This window comes from Salvelinus alpinus, chromosome 2 (genome assembly GCF_045679555.1).
Source record: "Salvelinus alpinus chromosome 2, SLU_Salpinus.1, whole genome shotgun sequence".
Classification (NCBI taxonomy): domain Eukaryota; kingdom Metazoa; phylum Chordata; class Actinopteri; order Salmoniformes; family Salmonidae; genus Salvelinus; species Salvelinus alpinus.
The window spans coordinates 110042021-110066743 of NC_092087.1; the positions used below are offsets into that span (position 1 = coordinate 110042021).

Sequence of the window (24723 nt, forward strand, 5' to 3'; positions counted from 1 at the left end):
GTCGCCTATAACGATAGCTAAACAGAAGTCAAATCCATGTTTCTCTTCGCGCCTTCCTGAAAACAGGAAATGGAGGACACGTCATTTCATGAGCTGTAATTCGAGTCCAGATCAAGTTACACAATCCATTTCTTCTCTCACTCCTTGTCGACATCTAGTGGAAGACGTATGAAGTGCATCTAAACTAATACATAACAAGGGCTTTAATAGGCAGCCCCTGGAACAGAGCCTCAATTTCAGACTTTCCACTTCCTGTCAGGAAGTTTGCTGCAGAATGAGTTCTGTTTCACTCACAGATATAATTCAAATGGTTTTAAAAACTAGAGAGTGTTTTCTATCCAATAGTAATAATAATATGCATATTGTACGAGCAAGAATTGAGTACGAGGCCGTTTGAAATGGGCACCTTTTATCTGGCTACTCAATACTGCGCCTGCAGCCCAAACAGGTTAACAAACCTCCAAATGAGCTTCAATGTCATACAACTCTCCTTCCGTGGCCTCCATCTGCTCTTAAACGCTAGTAAAACTAAATGCATGCTCTTCAACCGATCGCTGCCCTCATCCGCCCGACTAGCATCACTACTCTGGACGGTTCTGACTTAGAATATGTGGACAACTACAAATACCTAGGTGTCTGGTTAGACTGTAAACTCTCCTTCCAGACTCACATTAAACATCTCCAATCCCAAATTAAATCTAGAATATGCTTCCTATTTCACAACAAAACCTCCTACACTCACGCTGCCAAACATACCCTCGTAAAACTGACTATCCTGCCGATCCTTGACTTTAGCGATGTCATTTACAAAATAGCCTCCAACACTCTACTCAGCGAACTGGATGCAGTCCATCACAGTGTCATCCGTTTTGTCACCAAAGCCCCATATACCACCCACCACTGCGACCTGTATGCTCTCGTTGGCTGGTCCTCGCTACATATTCATCGCTAAACCCACTGGCTCCAGGTCATCTATAAGTCTTTGCTAGGTAAAGCTCCGCCTTAACTCAGCTCACTGGTCACCATAGCAACACCCACCCATAGCATGGCCTGTTTATTGCCTTACCTCCTTACTCCATCACACTGTATATAGATGTTTCTATTGTGTTATTGACTGTACTTTTGTTTATCCCATGTGTAACTCTGTGTTGTTTTTTTGTCGCACTGCTTTGATTTTTCTTGGCCAGGTCGCAGTTGTGAATGAGAACTTGTTCTCAACTGGCCACCTGGTTAAATAAAGGTGGGGAAAAAATGTAATTAAAAATACATTTAAAAAATCATAACTTTATTGACAACACCCAAATAGATACTGTCATTAACGCGATTCTTCAATAATTAAACATATTTCTTAATACTGTAGCAAACATTATATTACACAGGACATTCAAACGAGCCTTACAATTATAATCCAAAGTAGTGTGAAATGCACTCCCCTGAGTTTTCCCCCATTCACATTCAGAATACACTGTGAAAAACTAAAATCTTTGCTCACCATTTTTGCTCCAGACAGATATACTACATCCATAACTGTCGGTTTCCTCATTAGCAGGGAGGAGTTTCTACAACCAAATTGCATGTGCATCGCCCTCGTGCCGCAATTTTATTAAACTCAGAAAGGGGCTTATATTGGAGACCAAAAGTCGTCTGGCACAGTGCTTAGTTTCAACAACATGAATAACTTATTTCTAGCCTACAATCATCGATGTTACTACTAAAATATGACTATTCTGGCTCATTTTAAGACAATTGTCAAATAATTTTAACATTCATTACAGACGTCAATTGTTGTACAACATCATGGCTACGCTGTTGGCATCACCTTTTACAGTGGATTTCCACTGTTGTGGGCCTTTAATCATCTGACTTTGTTGTTCGCACAGGAGAGATACGGGACTATCGTGGCTCCTCTGGGGAGCCTCAACAACCTTATGATGCTGACGAGGCAGAGAAGAGTCTCTCCAGATCAGAACACCTCAATAAACACCTGCAGAGATCCACAGGGAAGAGAACTCACTGCTGCTCTGACTGTGGGAAGAGATTCACCTCCTCATCAGACATTAAAATTCATCAGAGAATCCACACAGGAGAGAAACCTTATAGCTGTGGTCAATGTGGGAAGAGTTTTGGTGCATCTAGAGATCTGACAGTGCACCAGAGAATACACACAGGAGAGAAACCTTATAGCTGTGATCAATGTGGGAAGAGTTTTACTACATCTGGCTCTCTGACTTTACACCAAAGAACACACACAGGAGAGAAACCTTATAGCTGTGATCAATGTGGGAAGAGTTTTTGTCAATCTAGTGATCTGACAGTGCACCAGAGAACACACACAGGAGAGAAACCTTATAGCTGTGATCAATGTGGGAAGAGTTTTTGTCAATCTAGTGATCTGACAGTGCACCAGAGAACACACACAGGAGAGAAACCTTATAGCTGTGATCAATGTGGGAAGAGTTTTACTACATCTGGCCAGCTGACATTACACCAGAGAAGACACACAGGAGAGAAACCTTATAGCTGTGGTCAATGTGGGAAGAGTTTTACTGCATCTGGCTCTCTGACTATACACCAGAGAACACACACAGGAGAGCAACCATATTGCTGTGATCAATGTGGGAAGAGTTTTACTAGATCTGGCTCTCTGACTTTACACCAGAGAACACACACAGGAGAGAAACCGTATAGCTGTGATCAATGTGGGAAGAGTTTTACTAGATCTGACATTACACCAGAGAACACACACAGGAGAGACCTTATAGCTGTGGTCAATGTGGGAAGAGTTTTACTACATTCGGCTCTCTGACTTTACACCAGAGAACACACACAGGAGAGAAACCATATAGCTGTGATCAATGTGGGAAGAGTTTTACTACATCTGGCAATCTGACTTTACACCAGAGAACACACACAGGAGAGAAGCCGTATAGCTGTGATCAATGTGGGAAGAGTTTTACTACATCTGGCAATCTGACTTTACACCAGAGAACACACACAGGAGAGAAACCTTATAGCTGTGATCAATGTGGGAAGAGTTTTTGTCAATCTAGTGATCTGACAGTGCACCAGAGAACACACACAGGAGAGAAACCTTATAGCTGTGGTCAATGTGGGAAGAGATACTCTGGTAAAAGATCTCTGATCAAACATCAGAAAATACATGAAGGAGTTTTTTCATGATATCAATTAAATAATTAAATAATGTCACAATGTAGATTATTTTAACATTGTAGTAGGAGTATTTTAATGAATGTCAATGTAGAACCCTAAATGTTTGTCCCCTGTTCAATTGATTTTACCCTCAGGGGAAAAATCCAGGCTCTGAATTGAAAGAGTTATTATTTATGTGATTTAACAAAAAGTGACTAACAAAAAAGAGTTGTGTTTCACTTACCACATTGGTGACCCACTGGAATCACAATGTAGCTAGCTGTTTACCACGTTGGTGACCCACTGGAATCACAATATAGCTAACTGTTTACCACGTTGGCGACCCACTGGAATCACAATGTAGCTAGCTGTTTAACACGTTGGTGACCCACTGGAATCACAATGTAGCTAGCTGTTTACCACGTTGGTGACCCATTGGAATCACAATGTAGCTAGCTGTTTACCACGTTGGTGACCCACTGGAATCACAATGTAGCTAGCTTTTTACCACGTTGGTGACCCACTGGAATCACAATGAAAGACTCCAAAATGTTTAGGTTTTCAATATATCCCAAACTGTTTCTGCATATTGGTTATTGATTTGGACACATTAAAACTGTGTTTTGATATTGCACTATTCCCATTTAGCAAAATGTCATTCAAAAGACGTTGAATATATGTTTCGTTGTAGTTGAAAGTGAAAGTTGAAAATATGTCTTTTCAGGTCGTTTTTTCAATGAAAAAAAATGTAATAATAATAATATAAATTAATCTCTAATCAATTTTATTAACAATCTCACATCACTCCAGTATTTCTTGACAACATTCAAGTGCTAATTGTCTTTATTCCACTCCTGAAGAAGCATGACTCAAATCACCTCATATATTCAAACATCCAGCCTGACAAAAGATACATGTTTTATTATTCCATGCCTCACCATTAAGTTAATTATTGCCAATACATATTAACAAATGGGTGAACATTTGGTTTTGATATTTCATATTTACAATTATGTAACATTTAGTAATCATAGTTATTCATGCAACCAACTTGACATTTTTGGGTACAATTATATTGACATTGTTACCCTGCTTTTATATCCAACTGCAGTGAGGGCAATGAAAATGCATGCTTATTAGTAACTGGAATAAGCAATTTCATAAATGCGTCCAGCGTCTGGTTGCTCCTCATTACATTCCACAGAGCAGCAAATATTCTTTACATCCTCAACATAGGAATCACCTGTTTTTTATTAAATAATTGAGACACACAAATGACTGGAGGGAACCAGAGATCAAGATAGCCTAACAATAAGGAAAAAAACTCTTCCTTAGCATTCTCCTCACGCTGCGGCTGGCCTTCGTAAATTCTGACGTTATGCTCCTGAAGTTTCCAGTAATAGGCTACAACAGCAGTCGGCAACCTTTTCCATTTGTAGTGCCAATTTATCTGACCATTTCTACTGATCTGGTGCCAGTTATGATTTTCATATTCACATTTTACTGGAACAGTTTCATTTAATTTATAATAGTAATAATAATTATAATAGTCTTTGTATCTCCAAATCATTGTCTGTGGTTAATCTACTTTCTATCTAAATGAAAATTATACAAATCTAAATAACTTGTATTGCCATTGCCAACTATGTAAAAATAGCCTACATAAAGCCAACAAATAAAAACAGCTAGAAAATATCCAGATAAAAATAAATCACATTGGCTGCGCATGGCCTGTCTACATAGTTGATACAATGTTTCAAGTTCTATCACCTAGGTCGGTCCGAAACTTGATATAAAATATTCTGGGCCCTGAGAGTTTCCCGCGCCAGTGAGTTTGGGACAGACACAGCTGTAGGCTATTTGTGTAAGGGATAAGAAGTAATCAGGTATTTTATGACATTTCCACTGGATCAGAGCATTACATTTTTCCCTTTCATGTCGAGTGGTTATCAAGAGTGAGAGCTGGAAATATTTTACAAATACTTTGAGGAACTATTGTCATTCGCCAATTGATTTTAGTAATACTTTGTTTACTTGCTGTTTGAGGTGAAGAAACAATTACTTTGAGAAGTCCACAAATCATTAGTGGTGGTGCGTAAATACTATCAGACATCCCCAAATAGGTGCATCGCTCTCTGCCCTCTGTTTGCTAAAACGCAATTTGGTTGCAGAAACTCCTCCATGCTAATGCGGAAACCGCTAGTTATACCAATACCATAGACCTACTGTAGGACCCATAACTTCACCTAACAACAACATAGACCTACTGTAGGACCCATAACTTCACCTAACAACAACATAGACCTACAGTAGAACCCATAACTTCACCTAACAACAACATAGACCTACAGAAAGGTGCCTATATTGGAGACCAAAAGTTGTCTGGCACACTGCTTAGGATTTCAACAACTTTAAAAACGTATTTCTAGCATACAATCGTCGATGTTACTACTAATGGGAAAACAAGACAAAATATGAATATTGTTGTTCACTTGATTGTCTTAAGACACATGTCAAATATTGAACATTCATTACAGACGTCATTGTTTGGATAACATCATGGCTACGCTGTTGGCATCACCTTTTTACAGTAGATTTTTGCCTTTGTGTGCCTTAAACCATCTGTCTGACTTTTTGTTCACACAGGAGAGAGACGTGACTATCGTGGATCCTCTGGGGAGCCTCAACAACCTCATGATGCTGAAGAGGCAGAGAAGAGTCTCTCCACATCAAAACACCTCAAGAAACACCAGCAGAGATACACAGGGAAGAAATCTCACTTCTGCTCTGACTGTGGGAAAGATTGCACATCTTCATCAAAACTTAAAATACACCAGCGAATACACACAGGAGAGAAACCTTATAGCTGGGATCAATGTGGGAGGAGTTTGACTACATCAAGCCATCTGACTATACACCAGAGAACACACACAGGAGAGAAATCTTATAGCTGTAATCAATGTGGGATGAGTTTTACTACATCTAGCTCTGACTACACACCAGAGGACACACACAGGAGAGAAACCTTATAGCTGTGATCAATGTGGGAAGAGTTTCACTACATCAAGCCATCTGATTCGACACCAGAGAACACACACAGGAGAGAAACCTCATAGCTGTAATCAATGTGACAAGAGATACTCTAGTAAAAGATCTCTGATCAAACATCAGAAAATACATGAAGGAGTTGTTTCATGATATCAATGAAATAATGTCACAATGTAGAATGTTTTAACATTGTAGTAGGAGTATTGTAATGGTGTCATAAAGTAGAATGTTTTAACATTGTAGAAGGAGTATTTTAATGATGACCTTATTGTTTGCCCTGTTCAATTGATTGCAGCATGATTTGGATATTAGCCTCAGGGGAAAATCCAGGCTCTGAATTGAAAGAGTATTATTTAACAAAAAGTGACTAACAAAAAAAGAGCTGTGTTACACTTACTGCGTTGGTGACCCACTTTAATCAAAATGCAGCACTTCAAAATGTAGCCAGCTGTTTTCTACAAGTTGAAAAAGCTGCTTGTTTAAAAAAATACATGTAATATGATAATTGTTGCAGATGTTTGTGTATACACACACATGAAAGCAGTATAATAAATTGGTCTATAATCAATTTTATTAATAATCTGACATCACTCCAGTATTTCTTTACAACATTCAAATGCTAATTGTCTTTATACCACTACTGAAGAAGCATCACTCGAATCACCTCATACTTCAAACATTCAGCCTGACAAAAGATACATGTTTTATTATTCCATGCCTCACCCTTAAGTGAAGTATTGCCAATACATATTAACAAAGGGGTGTACATTTGGTTTTGATTTTTATATTTACAATATTATGTAACATTTAGTATTCATAATTATTTATGCAACCAGCTGACCATTTTTGGGTACAATTATATTGACAATGTTGCCCTTCTTTTAGAATATCAGGGTTCATTCTCAGATGTGCTAACCCAAATGCATGACATTGGGGACTGGGCCCCGATCCAACAACATGCCTATCGAGTGAACCCTGAAAAGAGAGAGAGAAGTAAGGTGGAAAGTTACTACGGATATTGCAGGAGTTGGTTGCTGATTGTCTCAAGGTTGGGCAGTCAACAAGTTTTGCGTTTAGCCATTGCATTGCCATGTATCACAATTTATTTTGACTGCACGTTTTTCCGTATTGGAGACGAGTTTTTTGGGGCTCGTTCCAAGGGGATGAGAGTTCTAGAAGCTAGTTAGTTTTAGGATTCTATTGAAAGAAAAAGGATTTAAAAAATAATACGATTGTATATTATTATTTAGAAATACGTGTTTTTTCTTGATTTTAATTGTTGACAGCCAGTAGACACTATGTTTATATTGTAGAAGCATTGTAGTTGATTATGTGAAATGAAAGTTGTTTTCTGTTGGTGGTGAGCAAACATGTCCAACAAAAACATAATATATATTTGTTACATTTATGTTTTGAGGACTTTAGCTCATTAGCATGTCTAGCTCGTTAGCACGTAGGACGCACTGATTGGTGTCACCTCGTTAGTCAAATCAAATCAAGTTTATTTTATATAGCCCTTCGTACATCAGCTAATATCTCGAAGTGCTGTACAGAAACCCAGCCTAAAACCCCAAACGGCAAGCAATGCAGGTGTAGAACGCAGTGGCTAGGAAAAACTCCCTTGGCTAGGAAAAACTCCCTAGAAAGGCCAAAACCTAGGAAGAAACCTAGAGAGGAACCAGGCTATGAGGGGTGGCCAGTCCTCTTCTGGCTGTGCCGGGTGGAGATTATAACAGAACATGGCCAAGATGTTCAAATGTTCATAAATGACCAGCATGGTCAAATAATAATCAGGAGTAAATGTCAGTTGGCTTTTCATAGCCGATCATTAAGAGTATCTCTACCGCTCCTGCGGTCTCTAGAGAGTTGAAAACAGCAGGTCTGGGACAGGTAGCATGTCCGGTGGACAGGTCAGGGTTCCATAGCCGCAGGCAGAACAGAACAATCAGTATGTGTTACACCTGTGCTGGCTTGTCCATCTCGTTAGTGGGAAGGTGTTTCACCTGAGCTGGTCCAGGTTCTATTTAAGAGTGTCTGGCCCAGTGTTCCAGTTGTCTTGATAGATGTGGAGAGTCAAAACCTTTAGTTGCTCCACCTTTTTGGTTTGCTTCCTGTCTGTAAGTTAGTTGTGAGTTTTTCTTTTGTTTGCCTCTTCTTGTGTTTCTAGCTCCAACAGTGCAGTAATATCTAACTAAATGCTTCTGTTTCTAGCTCCAACAATACAGTAATATCTAACTAAATGCTTGTGTTTCTAGCTCCAACAGTGCAGTAATATCTACCAATGTCACAACAAATACCTAATACACACAAATCTAAGTAATGGAATAAGAATAAATCAAATCAAATGTATTTATATAGCCCTTCTTACATCAGCTGATATCTCAAAGTCCTGTATAGAAACCCAGACTAAAACCCCAAACAGCAAGCAATGCAGGTGTAGAAGCACGGTGGCTTGGAAAAACTTCCTAGAAAGGCCAAAACCTAGGAAGAAACCTTGAGAGGAACCAGGCTATGAGGGGTGGCCAGTCCTCTTCTGGCTGTGCCGGGTGGAGATTATAACAGAACATGACCAAGATGTTCATAAATGACCAGCATGGTCAAATAATAATAATCACAGTAGTTGTCGAGGGTGCAACAGGTCAGCACCTCAGGAGTGAGTGTTCCACTCGGGTCTATAGTGACGCCTCTAACACTGTGATCTAGTACCTTAGACTGCTGCACCACTCGGGTCTATAGTGACGCCTCTAACACTGCGATGCAGTACCTTAGACTGCTGCACCACTCAGGTCTATAGTGATGCCTCTAACACTGTGATCTAGTACCTTAGACTGCTGCACCACTCGGGTCTATAGTGACACCTCTAACACTGTGATCTAGTACCTTAGACCGATGCACCACTCGGGTCTATAGTGACACCTCTAACACTGTGTTCTAGTACCTTAGACTGCTGCACCACTCAGGCATAACTTTTTTTTAACCAATTCTGATGGTTGTTAAAAGTGGAATTATGACATTATTGCCGTTATATCAACACACTCAACACTCACAACACCCCCAACTATAATTATCTTTGGCACCGTAGACATCTAGTGACCACTTGATTCCACGTGACCAAACATTTCTGAGGCTGAGTCTCAAATAGTCGCCTGTTCCTTTTAATAGCCGGGCAATAGCACACATAGCAAATACATTTTGGGTCTAAATTAAAGGAGCTACAATTATAATTTAATTACATGTTTTAAATAAAATGTCCATAATATCTGCATTAATAGTGGAATGATCGTGTTTCACAATATTCATAAACATACAAATATATTCTCGATCGTCTATTGTGTTATTGACTAAACGTTTGTTTATGTGTAACTGTGTTGTTAACTGTGTCACACTGCTTTGCTTTATCTTGGCCAGGTCGCAGTTGTAAATGAGAACTTGTTCTCAACTGGCCGACCTGGTTAAATAAAGGAGAAATAAATAACACATAATAATACATAAAAATGTAGGAGCAGTATAGACCTAGTCTGTTCATTATATACATCTACATGATGTATTGTTACACCATGTAGGAGCAGTATAGACCTAGTCTGTTCATTATATACATCTACATGATGTATTGTTACACCACGTAGGAGCAGTATAGACCTAGTCTGTTCATTATATACATCTACATGATGTATTGTTACACCATGTAGGAGCAGTATAGACCTAGTCTGTTCATTATATACATCTACATGATGTATTGTTACACCACGTAGGAGCAGTATAGACCTAGTCTGTTCATTATATACATCTACATGATGTATTGTTACACCATGTAGGAGCAGTATAGACCTAGTCTGTTCATTATATACATCTACATGATGTATTGTTACACCATGTAGGAGCAGTATAGACCTAGTCTGTTCATTATATACATCTACATGATGTATTGTTACACCATGTAGGAGCAGTATAGACCTAGTCTGTTCATTATATACATCTACATGATGTATTGTTACACCATGTAGGAGCAGTATAGACCTAGTCTGTTCATTATATACATCTACATGATGTATTGTTACACCATGTAGGAGCAGTACAGACCTAGTCTGTTCATTATATACATCTACATGATGTATTGTTACACCATGTAGGAGCAGTATAGACCTAGTCTGTTCATTATATACATCTACATGATGTATTGTTACACCATGTAGGAGCAGTATAGACCTAGTCTGTTCATTATATACATCTACATGATGTATTGTTACACCATGTAGGAGCAGTATAGACCTAGTCTGTTCATTATATACATCTACATGATGTATTGTTACACCATGTAGGAGCAGTATAGACCTAGTCTGTTCATTATATACATCTACATGATGTATTGTTACACCATGTAGGAGCAGTATAGACCTAGTCTGTTCATTATATACATCTACATGATGTATTGTTATACCATGTAGGAGCAGTACAGACCTAGTCTGTTCATTATATACATCTACATGATGTATTGTTACACCATGTAGGAGCAGTATAGACCTAGTCTGTTCATTATATACATCTACATGATGTATTGTTACACCATGTAGGAGCAGTATGGACCTAGTCTGTTCATTATATACATCTACATGATGTATTGTTATACCATGTAGGAGCAGTACAGACCTAGTCTGTTCATTATATACATCTACATGATGTATTGTTACACCATGTAGGAGCAGTATAGACCTAGTCTGTTCATTATATACATCTACATGATGTATTGTTACACCATGTAGGAGCAGTACAGACCTAGTCTGTTCATTATATACATCTACATGATGTATTGTTACACCATGTAGGAGCAGTATAGACCTAGTCTGTTCATTATATACATCTACATGATGTATTGTTACACCATGTAGGAGCAGTACAGACCTAGTCTGTTCATTATATACATCTACATGATGTATTGTTACACCATGTAGGAGCAGTATAGACCTAGTCTGTTCATTATATACATCTACATGATGTATTGTTACACCATGTAGGAGCAGTACAGACCTAGTCTGTTCATTATATACATCTACATGATGTATTGTTACACCATGTAGCAGCAGTATAGACCTAGTCTGTTCATTATATACATCTACATGATGTATTGTTACACCATGTAGGAGCAGTATAGACCTAGTCTGTTCATTATATACATCTACATGATGTATTGTTACACCATGTAGGAGCAGTACAGACCTAGTCTGTTCATTATATACATCTATATGATGTATTGTTACACCATGTAGGAGCAGTATAGACCTAGTCTGTTCATTATATACATCTACATGATGTATTGTTACACCGTGTAGGAGCAGTATAGACCTAGTCTGTTCATTATATACATCTACATGATGTATTGTTACACCATGTAGGAGCAGTATAGACCTAGTCTGTTCATTATATACATCTATATGATGTATTGTTACACCATGTAGGAGCAGTATAGACCTAGTCTGTTCATTATATACATCTACATGATGTATTGTTACACCATGTAGGAGCAGTATAGACCAAGTCTGTTCATTATATACATCTACATGATGTATTGTTACACCATGTAGGAGCAGTATAGACCAAGTCTGTTCATTATATACATCTACATGATGTATTGTTACACCATGTAGGAGCAGTATAGACCTAGTCTGTTCATTATATAAATCTACATGATGTATTGTTACACCATGTAGGAGCAGTATGGACCTAGTCTGTTCATTATATACATCTACATGATGTATTGTTACACCATGTAGGAGCAGTATAGACCAAGTCTGTTCATTATATACATCTACATGATGTATTGTTACACCATGTAGGAGCAGTATAGACCTAGTCTGTTCATTATATAAATCTACATGATGTATTGTTACACCATGTAGGAGCAGTATAGACCTAGTCTGTTCATTATATACATCTATATGATGTATTGTTACACCATGTAGGAGCAGTATAGACCTAGTCTGTTCATTATATACATCTACATGATGTATTGTTACACCATGTAGGAGCAGTATAGACCTAGTCTGTTCATTATATACATCTACATGATGTATTGTTACACCATGTAGGAGCAGTATAGACCTAGTCTGTTCATTATATACATCTATATGATGTATTGTTACACCATGTAGGAGCAGTATAGACCAAGTCTGTTCATTATATACATCTATATGATGTATTGTTACACCATGTAGGAGCAGTATGGACCTACAGTAGCTTGCTAATTATTTAGATTTAGTTTGACTTAATGAGACTGCCTTAAATGTGCTGTAATAAACATGTTTTATTCGCACTAATCAATCAACACATTCCTGTCTTTGTATGTCTCAATATAATAGTATTATTTTATGAAATACATTTAAAATAATCTTTGTCTGAAAATAAAATATGATCCTCAACTGCGTTTCCCCTCCAGTCAGCAGACGGCGATGTGCGTCTTTCAGGCGACGCTGCCGGCGTGGCTTATAATCTAGTGGACGGTTCTTCATTAACAGCTCGTCAACCACCCCGGTAGCTAGCTAGCCAACATAGCCGAAAGATTCAAGCTATTTATACGCTTTCGGTGTATATTAGCTACTGTGTTTTAGACACACTTCTGTCGTATCTACTTGTTAACCTATTTAATTGAATATTACGTTATTTTGTATTAGTCAGCTATAGTAGCTGGCTGGTTAAATTAGCACTAGCCTAGTCGCTAATGATAGCTAGCTAGCTAACATCCCCGAACATGAGGTCACTAAACTTCTCCCCTCCTGTTGAAGAAGAGGTCTGCTGGACGGAGAAAGAAGCTCTGTGGCTGAACATTGTCGTGAAAGAGGAGGAGGAAGAAGAGGATGTCACAGTAAAACAAGAAGTAGAAGGTGAGGCTGTTACAGTGAAAGAAGAAGAGAAAGACGTTTCAGTGAAAGAAGAGGAAGACTCGTTCAGAGTGAAAGAAGAGGAAGAGGAGGATGCAGTTTTTGGAGTGAAGAAGGAAGGAGAGATTACTGTCACATTGGAAGATGAAGAGGTGGAGATAGGAGATCTGATTAACACCAGTAAGTACTGCCTTAAATGTGTTTTTAACTTTGAATATTCAGAGTTGGCTCGTCAATACCTCTTCAACGGAGGGCCCAGGATGATGACTGATATGTCTAGAATCAGACGACGTAGAGAGCAAGCTACCCCTTGTTTTCTCCGTTCCGTTTCCAAAAGTGACTTAACATATATATTTGAGAAGGGTCTATCTGCTGACTGCAGACTGGGGGGCACCGCATGTAGTGATGTTTTACGACACACCGTGCCCCCCAATAGTGCCATGTGAGAGTTGGGTTGGCTACAACAAAGATTATGGATATACTGACAAGATGTCTCTCCGCCCTAACAAGGGGAGTCGATGTCCACAAAGCGGCACTGTGGGTTGTCTATCTCCCGCCTATCCTTTCTTTGGATTGGTGGATTAATCTTATTATTGTAATCTATTGTTTATGTTCTATGAGGGTTGTTGTCGTCAACCGCCTGTATTCAATGGAGAGAGATGCTAAGCTACTAGCATGAATATGCACCGCCTGTATTCAATTGAGAGAGATGCTAAGCTACTAGCATGAATATGCATAGCGATCTGGAGACAACTCCTATAGTGTTTTTATCAAAGTTGTCGGTATGTCACGTGTCCACATAACAACTTAATCATTACGAAACTTCTGTTAGATCAAGTAAACCTCACGTAGCAAATAAGCCATTCATTTTGTTGTTGACCAAATTCGACACTTTCCACATTGGGTTGATAATTGTTTCCACTTGGATACAACCTACTGTAGCCTACTGGCATGACCTAGAGAGATACAACCTACTGTAGCCTACTGGCATGACCTAGAGAGATACAACCTACTGTAGTCTACTGGCATGACCTAGAGAGATACAACCTACTGTAACCTACTGGCATGACCTAGAGAGTTACAACCTACTGTATCCTACTGGCTTTGATCTAGAGAGATACAACCTACTGTAGCCTACTGGTATGACCTAGAGAGATACAACCTACTGTAACCTAATGGCATGACCTAGAGAGTTACAACCTACTGTAGCTTACTGGCATGACCTAGAGAGATACAACCTACTGTAGCCTACTGGCATGACCTAGAGAGATACAACATACTGTAGGTATTGGCCAAAATGTAATATCGGTGCATCCCTTTATTCTAAAATGTATCACAATACCCCATAATGACAAAGCAAAAACAGGTTTAGGTTTTTTTCAAATGTATTGAAACTATTCCCCAGGATAACTAGTCTCAGAGTAATGTAAGATCTCAGGATAACTACTCTCAGAGTAATGTAAGATCCCAGGATAACTAGTCTCAGAGTAATGTAAGATCCCAGGATAACTAGTCTCAGAGTAATGTAAGATCCCAGCATAACTAGTCTCAGAGTAATGTAAGATCCCAGGATAACTAGTCTCAGAGTAATGTTAGATCCCAGGATAACTAGTCTCAGAGTAATGTAAGATCCCAGCATAACTAGTCTCAGAGTAATGTAAGATCCCAGCATAACTAGTCTCAGAGTAATGTAAGATCCCAGGATAACTAGTCTCAGAGTAATGTAAGATGCTTGGAAAAAGAAGCTGAAAAGAAGAACAGAACGGCACCATTAGAACTAAAATGTGTCGCCTGGATGTCAGACCCCCATCCCTCCAAACTGTAAATAAATAATAAAATGTGTATCCTGGATGTCAGAACCCCAACCCTCCAAACTGTAAATAAATAATAAAATGTGTATCCTGGATGTCAGACCCCCAACCCTCCAAACTGTAAATAAATATTAAAATGTGTATCCTGGATGTCAGACCCCCAACCCTCCAAACTAAATAAATAATAAAATGTGTATCCTGGATGTCAGACCCCCAACCCTCCAAACTAAATAAATAATAAAATGTGTATCCTGGATGTCAGACCCCCAACCCTCCAAACTAAATAAATAATAAAATGTGTCCCTGGATGTCAGACCTCCAAACTGTAAATAAATAATAAAATGTGTATCCTGGATGTCAGACCCCCAACCCTCCAAACTGTAAATAAATAATAAAATATGTCTCCTGGATGTCAGACCCCCAACCCTCCAAACTGTAAATAAATAATAAAATGTGTCTCCTTGGCAACATTAGAACCTCGGTACGTTTACTGTGTACTGGGTCGAGACAAAGGAATGATGTAAACAAATAATCCAAAATATTTTTGTCAATGAGACAGTATGTAAACAAAGGAATGACCGAACCCCATTTGGTGACTGAATGCTTGTAAGAAACTAGATGATCAAAACATTAGATCACATCAAATAAGCCTGAGTGGTTTCACCTCCTCCCAGACTATACTGGATACTACAGTTATAACTATGCATAGCTATACAGGATACTACAGTTATACAGGATACTACAGTTATACAGGATACTACAGTTATAACTATACACAGTTATACAGGATACTACAGTTATACAGGATACTACAGTTATAACTATACATAGTTATACAGGATACTACAGTTATACAGGATACTACAGTTATACAGGATAATACAGTTATACAGGGTACTACAGTTATACAGGATACTACAGTTATAACTATACATAGTTATACAGGATACTACAGTTATACATGATACTACAGTTATACAGGATACTACAGTTATACATGATTCTACAGTTATACAGGATACTACAGTTATACAGGATACTACAGTTATACAGGATACTACAGTTATAACTATACACAGTTATACAGGATACTACAGTTATAACTATACATAGTTATTCCAAAGGTGGGCTACTTACTATCCACTGTTTGCAAGCCACCGTTGCTGATCTATTTTATTTATTTATTTCACCTTTATTTAACCAGGTAGGCAAGTTGAGAACAAGTTCTCATTTACAACTGCGACCTGGCCAAGATAAAGCAAAGTAGTTCGACACATACAAAAACACAGAGTTACACATGGAGTGTAACAAACATGCAGTCAATAATACAGTAGAAAAATAAGTCTATATACAATGTGAGAAAGTGAGGTGAGATAAGGGAGGTAAAGGCAAAAAAAGGCCATGGTGGTGAAGTAAATACAATATAGCAAGTAAAACACTGGAATGGTAGATTTGCAGTGGAAGAATGTGCAAAGTAGAAATAGAAATAATGGGGTGCAAAGGAGCAAAATAAATAAATACAGTAGGGGAAGAGGTAGTTGTTTGGGCTAAATTATAGATGGGCTATGTACAGGTGCAGTAATCTGTGAGCTGCTCTGACAGCTGGTGCTTAAAGCTAGTGAGGGAGATAAGTGTTTCCAGTTTCAGAGATTTTTGTAGTTCGTTCCAGTCATTGGCAGCAGAGAACTGGAAGGAGAGGCGGCCAAAGGAGGAATTGGTTTTGGGGGTGACCAGAGAGATATACCTGCTGGAGCGCGTGCTACAGGTGGGTGTGTCAAATCAGAGGGCCTGTTGTCCGGACCTCCGGGATTCTTTATGGGGGTGCCATAGGGTTCAATCCTCGGGCCGACTCTCTTCTCTGTATACATCAATGATGTTGCTCTTGCTGCTGGTGATTCTCTGATACACATCAACGCAGACGACACCATTCTGTATACTTCTGGCCCCTCTTTGGACACTGTTAATTAACCTCCAGACGAGCTTCAATGCCATACAACTCTCCTTCCGTGGCCTCCAACTGCTCTTAAAAGCAAGTAAAACTAAATGCATGCTATTCAACCGATCACTGCCCGCACCTGCTCGCCCGTCCAGCATCACTACTCTGGACGGCTCTGACTTAGAATACGTGGACAACTACAAATGCCTAGGTGTCTGGTTAAACTGTAAATTCTCCATACAGACTCACATTAAGCATCTCCCATCCAAAATTAAATCTAGAATCGGCTTCCTATTTCGCAACAAAGCGTCCTTCACTCATGCTGCCAAACATACCCTCGTAAAACTGACTATCCTACCGATCCTTTACTTCAGTGATGTAATTTTCAAAATAGCCTCCAACACTCTACTCAGCAAACTGGATGTAGTCTATCACAGTGACATCCGTTTTGTCACCAAAGCCCCATATACCACCCACCACTGCGACCTGTATGCTCTCGTTGGCTGGCCCTCGCTACATATTCGTAGCCAAACCACCTGGCTCCAGGTCATCTATAAGTCTTTGCTAGGCCGCCTTCACTCAGCTCACTGGTCACCATAGCAACACCCACCCGTAGCACGCGCTCCAGGAGGTATATCTCACTGGTCACCATAGCAACACCCACCCATAGCACGTGCTGCAGGAGGTATATCTCACTGGTCATCCCCAAAGCCAACACCTCTTTTGGCCGCCTTTCCTTCCAGTTCTCTGCTGCCAGTGACTGGAACGAATTGCAAAAATCGCTGAAGTTGGAGACTTATATCTCCCTCACTAGCTTTAAGAATCAACTATCTGAGCAGCTTACCGATCGCTGCAGCTGTACACAGCCCATCTGTAAGTAGCCCATCTGACTTCCTACCTCATCCCCGTGTTTTTTTTCTTCTTTTTTTGCTCACACCAGTATTTCTACTTGCACATCATCATCTGCACATCTATCACTCCAGTGTTAATTTGCTAAATTGTAATTACTTTGCTACTATGGCCTATTTTTTGCCTTACCTCCGTACTCCATTTGCACACACTATATATCGATTTTTCTATTGTGTTATTGACTGTACGTTTGTTTATCCCACGTGTAACTCTGTGTTGTTTTTGTTGCACTGCTTTGCTTTATCTTGGCCAGGTCGCAGTTGTAAATGAGAACTTGTTCTCAACTAGCCTACCTGGTTAAATAAAGGTGACATAAAATAATAATAATAATAAATATCATAACTTTATTGACAACACCCAAATGGATACTGTCATTAACGCGGTTCTTCAATAATTACACATCATTCTTAATACTGTAGCTGTTTAGTTAGTCACATGTTCAACTATCATCAGCTGATCCAGGAAATCATTTTCTGAATGACAGTCACATGACAAACATCACAACATGCAACAACAACCAAAGTGCTTCTTCATTCATTACTCTGGTAAAGACAGTTATGTCGTGCTCCATGTTGGATCCAACATCCCGAACAAATTGATGTTTATAATGTTATTGTCTGCTTGATTTACTGTAGGGTCTCGTTAGTCTGTTTGCACACAGAGATACTTAGCTCATAATGTGTAGAGAACTGTTCCTTGATGGATAGACTATTGAACAACACACAGAGCTATTTTCCTTTTATTTGTTGTTAGGTGAAGTTATGGGTCCTACAGTAGGTCTATGTTGTTGTTAGGTAAAGTTATGGGTCCTACAGTAGGTCTATGTTGTTAGCTGAAGTTATGGGTCCTAGGGTACACTATGTCATGCAACAACAACCAAATTGCTTCTTTGTTCATTACAGGTTTATTTGTTGTTAGGTGAAGTTATGGGCCAATTTGGCAAACAGTGTACAAACCCTCATTGTCAGGCTGATGGAAAAGCCAAAGAGCATTTTACTGGTTGAAGTGTTTTTTAAATACAGAGCGGTTGATTTGCGATGATGACACAAACATTATATTAAGCAGGACATTCATACGAGCATTACAATTATAATCCAAAGTAGTGTTAAATGCACTCATAAGCAACCTGGAAATGGAGTTTACTCCCCTGAGTTTTCCCCTTTTCACATTCAGAATAGTTTGTGAAAAACTAAAATCTTTGCTCACCATTTTTGCTCCTGGCAGATATACTACGTCCATAACTAGTGGTTTCCTCATTACCAGATATACTACATCCATAACTAGTGGTTTCCTCATTAGCAGATATACTACATCCATAACTAGTGGTTTCCTAATTAGCAGATATACTACATCCATAACTATCGGTTTCCTCATTAGCAAGGAGGAGTTTCTACAATCAAATTGTATGTGCTTTGCCCTCGTGCCGCAATTTTATTAAACACAGAAAGGGGCCTATATTGGAGACCAAAAGTCGTCTGGCACACTGCTTAGAGTTTCAACAACATGAATAACTTATTTCTAGTCTACAATCTTAGATGTTACTACTAATGTGAAAGCAAGACAATCTATGACTATTTTTGCTCATTTTAAGACAATTGTCAAATAATTGTAACATTCATTACAGACATCAATTGTTATACAACATCATGGCTACGCTGTTGGCATCACCTTTTACAGTGGATTACCGCTGTTGTGGGCCTTCAATCATCTGTCTGACTTTGTTGTTCACACAGGAGAGAAACGGGACTATCGTGGATCCTCTGGGGAGCCTCAACAACCTCATGATGCTGAAGAGGCAGAGAAGAGTTTCTCCAGATCAGAACACCTCAATAAACACCTGCAGAGATCCACAGGGAAGAGAACTCACTGCTGCTCTGACTGTGGGAAGAGATTCACCTCATCAGGCATTAAAATTCATCAGAGAACACACACAGGAGAGAACCCTTATAGCTGTGGTCAATGTGGGAAGAGTTTTACTACACCTGGCCAGCTGACGTTACACCAGAGAACACACACAGGAGAGAAATCTTATAGCTGTGGTCAATGTGGGAAGAGTTTTTGTAGAACTGGCCAGCTGACATTACACCAGAGAACACACACAGGAGAGAAACCTTACAGCTGTAATCAATGTGGGAAGAGATGTACTACATCTGGCCAGCTGATGTCACACCAGAGAACACACACAGGAGAGAAACCTTATAGCTGTGGTCAATGTGGGAAGAGTTTTGGTAGAACTGGCCAGCTGACATTACACCAGAGAACACACACAGGAGAGAAACCTTATAGCTGTGGTCAATGTGGGAAGAGTTTTCCTGCATCTAGAACTTTGACTAGACACCAGAGAATACACACAGGAGAGAAACCTTATAGCTGTGGTCAATGTGGGAAGAGTTTTGGTCGATCTGGCCAGCTGACATCACACCAGAGAATACACACAGGAGAGAAACCTTATGGCTGTGATCAATGTGGGAAGAGTTTTGGTCGATCTGGCCATCTGGTATCACACCAGAGAACACACACAGGAGAGAAATCTTATAGCTGTGGTCAATGTGACATGAGATACTCTGATAAAAGATCTCTGATCAAACATCAGAAACTACATACATGAAGGAGTTGTTTCGTGATATCAATGAATTAATTAATGTCACAATGTAGAATGTTTTAACATTGTATTAGGAGTATTTTAATAATGTCACAATGTAGAATGTTTTAACATTGTAGTTGGAGTATTTTAATGATGTCACAATGTAGAATGTTTGAGTATTTTAAGGAGTTTCACAATGTAGAACCCTAATTCAATTAATTTCAGCGTGATATGGATATTAGCCTTGGGAAAAGTCCAGGCTCTGAATTGAAAGAGTACTATTTAAGTGATTTAACAAAAAGTGACTAACACAACAAGAGCTGTGTTACACTTACCGTGTTGGTGACCCACTTGAATCAAAATGCAACACTTCAAAATGTAACTTGCTGTTTTCTACAAGTTGTCCTCTAACCAGGGATGTACACATTATTCCCAGATTCCGTGTGGTTTTTGAGCTGTTATTTTTAACAGGACGTGCAACCTCATCTCCCTCCTCCCGGCACAGTTGATTTTAACATTATATCGATGAGTGATGACAAATAAGTGTTGCGTTCCTTTGTTTAGCGACCCCTAAATTGAAATACATCACTCCCAAAAGTAGCTGACTGTCTTCTGCAGGTTGTCCTCTAACCAGTGAGGTAAAATATATCTCCCATTTCCATGTGTTTTTTTTAGTTGTGTTAGTTTCAACAGCAGGTACAACCTGATTTCCCCCCTAATTGATATCAGTGATTTATTGCTACTTGTCAAAACAACAGTGTTTCTGGTGCTTGTGCAGTTTATAAGGAGCTTGTTTAAATAAATACAAGTAATATGATTATTGTGGCAGATGTTTGTGTATATAGCACATTTTACGTTTAGGTTTTCAATTTATCACAAACTGTTTCTGCTTTTGGACTATTGATTTGGACACGTTTAAACTGTGACATTGGGGATATCCCACCTAGCAAACTGTGACATTGGGGATATCCCACCTAGCAAAATGTCACTGAAAATAAGACTATGACCGACGTACAATATAAGTTTGGTTTTAGTTGAAAGTGTAAAAGAAAACTATTTAATTTCAACGTACTCGCAGCTTATACACATGGACGCAGTATAATAAATCGGTCTATAATCAATTTTATTAACAATCATAATAAATTGAGTCATAAATATAAAATATATTTGTTGTCCTAAGGGGAAGGTGTTACAGTCTGGTTTTTCCATTTATGTTTTGAGGTTGGACTTTAGCGTGTATAGCTCGTTAGCACGTAGGGCGCACTGATTGGTGTCACCTCGTTAGTCAGTAGGTGTTACACCTGTGCTGGCTTGTCCATCTCGTTAGTGGGAAGGTGTTTCACCTGAGCTGGTTCAGGTTCTATTTAAGAGCGTCTGGCCCAGTGCTCCAGTTGTCTTGATAGATGTGGAGAGTCAACACCTTTAGTTGCGCCACCTTTTTTGGTTTGCTTCCTGTCTTTAAGTTTGGTGTGGGTTTTTCTTTTGTTTGCCTCTTTTTGGGCAGATTTAGTGGGTCTCATGGTGGGTGTCTTTTAGGTCCCAGTTGTTGTTACTTGTCAATTTTCAGTGGACACCCCCATGGTGTCTTTCAGAACCAATCCTAAAAAACGAGCTTATATTTTGGGTTGGGTTGGATATAGCGTCATATTGTTTATATTTTAATCAATGGCATTTCCTTGCAATGTTCATTAGTCTTTCAGTTGTTATTCTTCTGTTTTTTATCCTCTTATGTTTGTTGTGTACTAAATATTTCATTTTTTTTCTTAGTTTTTTCCTGTGAAGCCATTGTGTTGCATCCATGTCTGACATGTGCTGTATAAATAAAGCTTGATTTGAAAATATCAACAGACTCTTGGTCCATCTTAGTATGAAAAACAGAATCACTTTTCCAGCCTGCTGAAGGCTTGGTGGAGTGGTAAACACCACCCCCGGCTCTACCAGGGGCTTGAGGTGGTCTCCCACAGCTCTGCTGGTGAAGTGGTAAACACCACCCCCGGCTCTACCAGGGGCTTGAGGTGGTCTCCCACAGCTCTGCTTATGTCATGTTCTGTGGCCTTGCTGTTCCATTTCTTGACTGCCCCTGCAACACAGAAAGAAACACATTTAGTCATATTATATAAAACTCTCAAAGTAATGGATATGGAGCATCTATGGCCTCAGTTACACCTGGCACCTAAATGTGACTTCTGTCATCTGATCACTCCAAGCTGCATTAGGTTCAGATCTACCAGGATGGGCCTTGACATAGTCTGGATGCAGTCAGGCCACTGAATATGCATCAGCAATATAAAGAGATGGGGTGAATTAGTGGGGAAAAGTACATTCTACATAAATTACCTTCATAATATCAAAGAACAAATGTGTGTGTCTGAGGGGAAATTAACTTTCATACAGCCAAAAGGGGTGAGAAATTACACCAATATCAGTGGACAATTTGCACTAATGTAAATAAACATAGATGATGGAACATATTCCCTTTTGCTGACGTGATGAACCACTAAGGGGACATAAATATTTACCATCTAAACCATGTGTGACCTCTCACCTCTCTGGCTGTAGAAGTGTTCTTCCTAACCAGTCCCTCAACAGCTCTCTGACTGAGCTCCACCCTCACTGGGTCTTCAGAGGAGAGGAAGGCTGAGGAGGGATGGAAGGATGAATGGATCAGTCAGTCAATAAAGTGTAGAGTTGCTGTCTGACAAAATAACTATTTTAGTAGTTCATTAAAGTAAATAAGGAATTATGACTGCTGAATACCAACTATCAATCACTTAGATCATGTATTTTCAGGTAGAGATACATCCTTGGGACGTCCCGAGCTCATTGAAGTTGACATTTAAAATGGTTAAAGTTAGGGTTTAGGGTAGGGATGTCCCAAGGATCCCAGGTAGCATTGACCATTGTGCCTTCTTCTGTCTCTTTTATATAGCAGGTGATGGGTTCTGACTTCTGTACTTTTAAATATTAAATATCCTTATTATGTGAAATTGAATGAAACAATAATGTATGTTGATGCTAATATGATGTACAATATTCCATGATGTTTCTATATGATAACAATAGAGTAATATATTTAATATGATGTACAATATTCCATGATGTTTCTATATGATAACAATAGAGTAATATATTTAATATGATGTACAATATTCCATGATACCGTAATATATTTAATATAATGTACAATATTCCATAATGTTTCTATATGATAACAATAGAGTAATATATTTAATTTGCCATATACTATTTTTTAACAGTTTCACTAATTAACTTATTCATTATGATTCAACGTCAGTTCACCGTCTCACCTCATACTGTATTGGAGCAGTAGCAGCTGACTGCCCAGTTCACCGTCTCACCTCGTACTGTATTGGAGCAGCAGCAGCTGACTGCCCGGTTCAACATCAGTTCACCGTCTCACCTCATACTGTATTGGAGCAGCAGCAGCTGACTGCCCAGTTCAACGTCAGTTCACCGTCTCACCTCATACTGTATTGGAGCAGCAGCAGCTGACTGCCCAGTTCACCGTCTCACCTCATACTGTATTGGAGCAGCAGCAGCTGACTGCCCAGTTCAACGTCAGTTCACCGTCTCACCTCATACTGTATTGGAGCAGCAGCAGCTGACTGCCCGGTTCAACGTCAGTTCACCGTCTCTCCTCATACTATATTGGAGCAGCAGCTGACTGCCCAGTTCAACATCAGTTCACCGTCTCACCTCATACTGTATTGGAGCAGCAGCAGCTGACTGCCCGGTTCAACGTCAGTTCACCGTCTCACCTCATACTGTATTGGAGCAGCAGCAGCTGACTGCCCGGTTCAACGTCAGTTCACCGTTTCACCTCATACTGTATTGGAGCAGCAACAGCTGACTGCCGGTTCAACATCAGTTCACCGTCTCACCTCATACTGTATTGGAGCAGCAGCAGCTGACTTGATCGTTGATGCTAATCATCATGTTTGAATCTGAGAGTAAATAGAGCCGACTACAACTCTAAAAATGAAGGGTTCAACTGGAGTTGTTCTCAGATCCCCTAAGAACCGTAGGGTTCTTGGTCAATGAAAAACAGCCCCAAAAGGTTCTTCAAAGAACTTGTTAGAAGGTGGGTTCATCGAGGAACCTCCGTTGTTGCTGGACTTCTTCCGGGAACTTCGCAATTACAACTGAAAACGATGGTGGCAAGTTTGGATGCGACAACAAGTTAAAAAGGTTAAGTTATGTTGATGTTTGGCTCTGAATATGTCTCGAAATCATTTATATAATAATATAACATACTAATAATGAATAACGAAGACAATGATGGTTTTCTGTGAATATCTTCCATAACGTTACTATAGCTAATTACCGTAAATATTAGAAAGCCGGGTTTGACCGTCGGCGTTGTATGAGCTACAGTACAGTACCGTTATCTAG

The 24723-nt window shown here is 39.3% G+C and overlaps 3 protein-coding genes across 4 annotated transcripts in view; 2 read left to right on the plus strand and 1 right to left on the minus strand.

Moving 5' to 3' along the window:
* Nucleotides 1-6778, plus strand: part of LOC139548267 (zinc finger protein ZFP2-like) — a 211544-nt gene extending 204766 nt beyond the window's left edge. For both annotated transcript variants that reach the window (XM_071357865.1, XM_071357857.1), the window contains exon 2: nt 5797-6778. In XM_071357865.1, the coding sequence (XP_071213966.1) occupies nt 5797-6182 (386 nt within the window). In that variant the 3' untranslated portion in view covers nt 6183-6778. The remainder of the gene's footprint in view (nt 1-5796) is intronic.
* Nucleotides 1-24723, minus strand: part of LOC139549643 (zinc finger protein 180-like) — a 167296-nt gene that overhangs the window by 33114 nt on the left and 109459 nt on the right. The gene's annotated exons all lie outside the window — the stretch shown is intronic.
* Nucleotides 12639-22155, plus strand: LOC139549173 (zinc finger protein 180-like). The gene is made up of 2 exons (XM_071359345.1): nt 12639-13250; nt 19460-22155. The coding sequence occupies exons 1-2, from the start codon at nt 12941-12943 to the stop codon at nt 20332-20334; spliced, it is 1185 nt and encodes a 394-aa protein (XP_071215446.1). The 5' UTR covers nt 12639-12940; the 3' UTR covers nt 20335-22155.